This window comes from Alligator sinensis, unplaced genomic scaffold, assembly GCF_000455745.1.
Source record: "Alligator sinensis unplaced genomic scaffold, ASM45574v1 scaffold201_1, whole genome shotgun sequence".
NCBI classification, from domain to species: domain Eukaryota; kingdom Metazoa; phylum Chordata; order Crocodylia; family Alligatoridae; genus Alligator; species Alligator sinensis.
Genome location: NW_005842661.1, coordinates 1 through 6,473, shown reverse-complemented (window position 1 = coordinate 6,473; position 6,473 = coordinate 1). Strand labels below are relative to the sequence as shown.

General features: G+C 47.9%; 1 protein-coding gene across 1 annotated transcript in view; it reads left to right on the top strand.

Annotated features, from left to right (window-relative positions):
• Nucleotides 1–3,424, top strand: part of LOC102376737 (heat shock factor protein 5-like) — a gene marked incomplete at its 3' end in the record, with an annotated part of 19,917 nt that extends 16,493 nt beyond the window's left edge. Inside the window, exons 2-3 of the mRNA XM_006033800.1 lie at nucleotides 20–302; nucleotides 3,050–3,424. Of these exons, the coding sequence (XP_006033862.1) occupies nucleotides 20–302; nucleotides 3,050–3,424 (658 nt within the window). The remainder of the gene's footprint in view (nucleotides 1–19; nucleotides 303–3,049) is intronic.
• Between the last annotated feature and the right edge of the window lie 3,049 nt (nucleotides 3,425–6,473).

Below are 6,473 nucleotides of genomic sequence, written 5' to 3'. Positions count from 1 at the left end.
CCTCTACGGCTTCCGCAAGGTGGTGCTGGGCCCGCCGGGCGGCTCCCTCCTGGCCCCGCCGGCCTCGGCCTCGGGCTCGCCCGCGGGGCCCCTGCACCACTTCCACAGCCCGCACTTCCGCCGCGACCGCCCCGACCTGCTGGTGCACCTCAAGCGCCTCACCAGCGCCAACAAGGCCAAGCTGGCGGCCGGTCTGGAGGTGACGAGCCGCCCGCCCAACCGCTTCCAGCGCCTGCTCAGCACCTCGCTGCAGGGCGACGCGCTGCTGCCGGCCCCGGCGCCCGGCAAGGCCGACAAGCCCGGTGAGGCGGGGGGGGGAGGGGCACGAGGCCGGAGCCCTTTGTGAGGACGGTGGGAGGGGACCGAGTCGCTGGCCCGGTCCAGCCGCCCTCGGCGCGCAATGTGCCGTGCTGAAGAGGCCGAAGTGTCCCTCTGCACCCGAGCCCCTCCCTCACTTGACCTGCACTGTCGTTAAACAGATTTTTCAGTGTACTTTCCCCATCTTGAAAATGTGCCTTTTCACCTTGTCTCAGTCGGGCAAGAGGCAAGGACTTCTTAGGATGACACCTTCTGTTGGCCTAGCTGTGTAAGGGGGAGCAAGTTGGTTAAGCTTTCAAAACCTGTCAGTTTCAGCTAGGCAGTTAGTCCAATAACAGATCTGACCCTAAGTCCTCTCCTCTTGCATCTCTTTAAGACTACCATAACATAGGGTGCCTACACACGCGCAGCGAGGCTACTCCAGCGCGCTGGAATTACAGCATGTCAGAGCAGACTCAATTGAGTCAGCTGGAGCATGGTAATTACTGCACTCCAGCAGACCCCAGCATCACATGTATCAGCATCTCTGCATTAGACGAGCTTTAGTTAGAGCACCCCTGTCGCCATTTTTCAGCACAGGGATGCAGATACGCAAGACACGATGGGTCAGGGGCGGGCGATTATTTCGGACAGAGGGCCGCTTACTGAGTTTTGGCAAGCCATCGAGGGCTGCATGACAGGTAGCCCAGGGCAGATAAATATTACTTTTCTAAATTTTTTAGGGGCCCCGCGGGCCAGATAGAATGGCCTGGCAGGCCACATCTGGCCTGAGGGCCGCATTTTGCCCACCCCTGCTCTAGGTGCTTTAATTAGAGCAGCTTGTGGAGCCACAGTCAGGGGCACACTCCCAGCATAGGAAAGTTTAGTCTTAGTTATTCACCTTTGACAAAGCTGCACGCAACTTAAAATAAGGTATTGAGGTTGTGTAACGCTTTCTGTTGTAAGTATAGGTACTCTCTCTTGTAAACCCAGTGTGTCCTCTTTCAGCTTTAATACCTGCTCCCTATAGTGCAGTCACCATCCCTGGATGTGGTTCCTCTAACCTTTGGTTAGAGGTTGACTAGTGTGCAGCTGTTCATTCCTGCAGTGCTGCTTTGGGCTTCTGCCAGGAAGCAAGAGACCTGTACCAACAATCAAGCCTAGAATGCCAGGCATAAAGTAGAATGATGGCATGTCCAGGTTCCCAGCATTCATAGTTAATTTAAAAAAGTCCAAAGATGAAAATTGGTACAGTTTTTTCCATCTGAGGATTTTTGATAAAATATTTGGGCTGAGATTTCAAAGCTATTTAAAAGGTTTGCCTCTAATTCCCATTGTTTTTTCTCTTAGCTGACTTTGAGGTTTCAGTCTTGATTTTGGTACTGTCTTATAGGCCTGTGCGAAGCAGCTAGTACTGGCTTTGGATTTAGATTCGGCTGGTTTGAGGGACAGTGATTCAATTTGGTGATTTGAATCACTGTCCTGATTTGATTCGGCCGAATCTGATTCGGAGATTCGGCAGCCAGGCCCATTCCCCTCCCTTCTCCCAGCCCAGCAATGGCTGCCCCAGCTCCCGGCACTTGTTTAAAAAAAACAAACTCCTGGTGCTCACTCGGTGCTGCCGGGCAGAAGGCGATCCATGCTGTATGGGGGGGCTCTGCACGAGACCCCCAATCCCCTCCCTCACTCTCCCAGCCCCCCCACAGGTACCCTGCCCAGGCCACCTCCGGTCCTTTAAGAAAAAAAAAAATCACCCCGGGACTCACCACTCCTGCTGGCAGGGGGTGATCCCTGTTGCCCCCCACTGCCCCATACCACGTGAGGGGCCACTGCAGGAGCCTCCGAAGCCCCAAGGCCACTGCAGGAGCAAAGTGTCCCAGGGCTTTTCTCAGCTGCATTTTTTCTTAAAGGGCCAGAGCTGGCCTGGGGGGGCACCCATGGGAGGGCGGAGGGGAGCAAGGGGAGGGTTTGGGGGGGCTTATGCAGAGCCCCCCCATGCAGCATGGGGCAGTGGGGAGCAATGGGGATCTCCCCGACCCGTTCCAGCAGCACCCAGTGAGCACAGGAGCTTTTTTTTTTTAAAGTACTGAGCTGGGGGTCCCCCCATGGTCCGCACCCCTGCCCCTAGTATTTACCAGTCCAGTGTCAGATGTAGCTCCCTCCTGTAGCCACCGGGGGCTGTCCGAATCATCAAAGCTCTCCAAATCTTTTCCAAAAATTTGGAGAGCTTTGAATTGATTTGGACCTTTAAATTGGCCCCCTGATTCAATTTGGATTCAGAGATTCGGGCACCAAATCAGGGCAAATCTCCTCCAGATCAAATCACCACCTAAAGCTTCGCACAGCCATACTGTCTTATATTACGTTCTGCTTTTTTGCATACTGTATGGTTTACCAAATTGCATTTTCCAAATAATTTGGATTTGGTTTGCTGACTTAATGTGCAAAATAATATCTAACTCATTTACAAATTGTGATAGAGCTGTTTTTGTTAGTGGTAGATTTATTTTTACTGCATGACAAACATTTTAGGGCCAGCCATTATGCTTTCTTCATAAAGTTGAATCTAGTTTATGCATGGATTAGGAATTTAGGACTGGAAGTGGCCTTCTAGGGTCATTGAATCTAGTCTCCTACTCATATAGAAAACCCTGGCATGTAATCCCTTTAATTGAACAGAGTATTTTGATTCTTTCTTTCTTTAGTGTCTGTTTCATAACCATTTAATTCTAGTAAGTTCTTCTTAATACAGGGCAGCTGACCATAGGACAATTTCATCGGTCTTTTCGGCGTGACAGTTTATCACCTTACTCATATGTATCTGCTTCATCCCACCACCCCAGCACTTTACCTTTAAAAGGCTTAGATCGGACTCCAATCCCTCCCAGAACATGGCAGAATTCCCTTGGGATGCTTCCAGGGCAGGTGGAGACTTCTTCAAATTTTTCAGAAAAAGGGGTTCCATTTTCTGTACTACAAAGGTTTCCAACAGAGGTTACATACACACTGCAACCCAATGCTACTTCTGTCCATATTCAGCAAGGGCCTCAGGCAATGGTGACTTCTTCTCAGAAATACAGCAGCTACACACCTTCACCACAGTACTCTCAAGCCTACTATCCAACAGGTGAGAAATAGTTCTAGTATTTACCTTTCAAAAAGTTACTTAACACATTTTTAGAACAGTGTACTTTAACATATATATACATACCTTAAAAGGGAGAGAGAACCTCCCAGCAAAGCAGGTTTTTCATGCTTATTCCTTCTTCTCCCTGTTCAAAAGGCTATATGTCCCATCAACACTTGCTAGAAAGGGTACAGGACGGAGAATAGGAATACCACTTTGGGTGAAGAATTTGATCGGGCTTATCTTCCCCATATAAGAAAATGGAAATATTTCTGCTGACCTCCTTTTGAAATCTTAAGACAGAAAACATGAGTAGTGCTTTTTGTCTTTAGATCTCAAAGGAAGCAAGTAAAATTATTGGTATTATGCCAGTAGCTGAGTAGCTGACTCGTGGAGAACCTTGGGCAGAAGTTCCCATGGCTTCAGGGAGTCCCTGTTTGCAGGTGTGCGCCGTGGAAGGGCATGCATATTGCACTGCTGGGCCATACCCTGAGGGGGTTCTCCAATTTGCAGTTGACCCACAGGATTGGGCCTCAGGAGTGGCAGGGGCCTGACCCTGCAGAATACTGGGCAACTTCTGTGTTGCCTGGTGAAGCAGATCAGCTATACCTGGACATATCCTGGCACAGGTGATCCTGCTCCAAGGATGAAGTCTGTTTATAGCCCCAAATCATTTTCTATCAGATTGTTGTCTAGCTAATTGTTCCTTATTTAGTATTTGTGAAGTTGATTATTCCTACCTAAGTGCAGTACTATGTAACTTGTCCTTATTGCATTATATATATTTGCAGACTGTGTGTCAAGATCATTTTGAATTCTAAACTTATCTTCCAGACAGCTTGCATTTCCTCTTAAGCTTTGCATAGTCTGCAAATTAAAGTATACTCTCTATTCCATCATCCACAGCTATATTGAAAATATTGACTAGTACCAGATCCAAAATGGATTCATCCAACTTGACAGTGAATCAATGATTACTACTCTTTGAATATTGTTTTTTAGCTGGTTGTGTACCCATTTAGTTTTTTCAACATATTTCCTTGGCTTGCTGATAAGAATATCCAATAAGACCGTGTTAAAGACCTTACTGAAGTTGAGACATATCACATCTGCTACTTGTTCTCTATTCACAAAGCCTGTTATCGTGTCTTTGAAGAAAATTAGGTTGGTGCCACATGATTTCATCCTGGTTATCTTGTAAGTACTTATGGGATGTTCAGAAAGTTTCTATCCCAAGAAAGAAACACTGTTTTGCAGCCACTTCTTTGTTTTCTTCAGTGTAGCCTCCCTTAGCATCACTGCATTTGGTCAAAGTAGCTGCAATTTATATATGCACATTTAGACACGTGCTAAATGGCCAGGATCTCATCTGGTGCAATTCTCTCATCATGGAAACTCTTTCCACAAGGGCCTTTCTTCAGCTTTGGGAAAAATCAAATCTGTCATATTGACTAGATGGGAAAATTCAGAACCATATTTAATCACTGTGATTAGCATAACCTAGGATGTTTGGGGTAATACTATATCCTCAAGAAACATTTCTTCTTGATTCAGCTTTGCACAGAGATTGATTTGATGGATTCTTGCAAGTGCAGGAGTTCATTAGCATAGTACTTCTTTTTGATAGACTTGCTTGTTCACAGGTAGTTAGTTATGCTTACTAGGGATGCACTGATAAAGATGTTCTTGGCCACTACCGATTAGCTGATTATTAACCAACCATATTGGCCGATGCCAATTCAATACCTGATGTTTAATAATAATAATGCAAGGCATTTTGAATTACTAACATAAACCTTTTTTTGTTTGTTTTACATTTATAACCCCCCAAGTTTTAGTTCAAGCACCCCTATCACCACTTGTAAGCATGGGTATGCTGATACAGTTGTGACGGCACTTAAATTAGAGTGGCTTTCAGAGCCACTGTAATTAAAGTGCTGCCCTCCCCTGCCCCTACTCCTGGAGCACATGTAAAAGTGCTGGTGCTGGTTGTAGCAGGTGGTGCCAGCCTAGCATTGCCTGTGACTGGCTGTGTGGAGCCTTTTAGCCCATGCTCTTCCATGTGATGCCCTTAAACTCTAGCCCAGGGGCCGCTGCTTAAGCCTGCCCAGTAGGGCTGCCTGCCCAGGTCTGGATGGTCTCTGGGCCAGGCTCCCCACTCTCCTCCCTCTGCCCAGGACAGGGCCATAGGGCCATTCTAGACCTGGAAAAACTGAGCCACTCCTTTCCCGCAGTCATACCCCAGGTCCTGGTAGCTGGACTCCAGTGAGTGAAGGGCCCCTTCTGGAGCTGCTTCGGTCCCTGCCAGGCTCTGCCCCCGGCCCCTGGGGTGTGGATCTTTGGGCACTGCGGGTTGAGTTATGCTGGGCCTGGCCGGGCAGCTACATCCACCCCTCCCTGCCCCAGTTGCGTCTTTGCAGCATTCGGCACCTTTTACAGTGCCTGCCCTGGCCACAGTTTGCACTGTCAGCACCCGGGATATCACAGCAGCTGCTCCAGCTCTACTCCAGCCCAGCTCACCGGTGGGGATGGGGGTGTATCTGGGGTTACCCCAGCTCATGGAGGGAACCTAAGCGTCCAGGGCCCTGGCCAGAAGGCATAATTATTGGAAAACTTTATCAGCTACAGTGGCCAAAAAAAAAAGCCGATAGCTGATAATATTATTTCCCTTTTATCAGTGCTGATCAGATAAGCAACTGATATATCAGTGGCAGGCAAGTTTCTTTGGGTAGACATGATATCTTTTATTAGACCAACTGAGTACAGGCTTAATGCTGTTTCACTTAGCGCTATTTCACTATAACGCTCACTTTAAATTGATACCTGATTTCCCTTAGCGCTCAGCAAGTTTTGTTATAATGCTCGTGGTCACCATCTTGGGTCATCAAATACTTTTGGTTTCACTTAACGGTCAGTTTTTCAGCACCAATTAAGAGTGCTAAGCGGGGGTTGCCTGTAGTTGGGAAAAAAAAGTTCTTAGCAAGCTCTCAGGCCCAGTCACCCTTCATCAGTCATAGGGAGACTCCCTATGACTGATGAAGGGTGACTG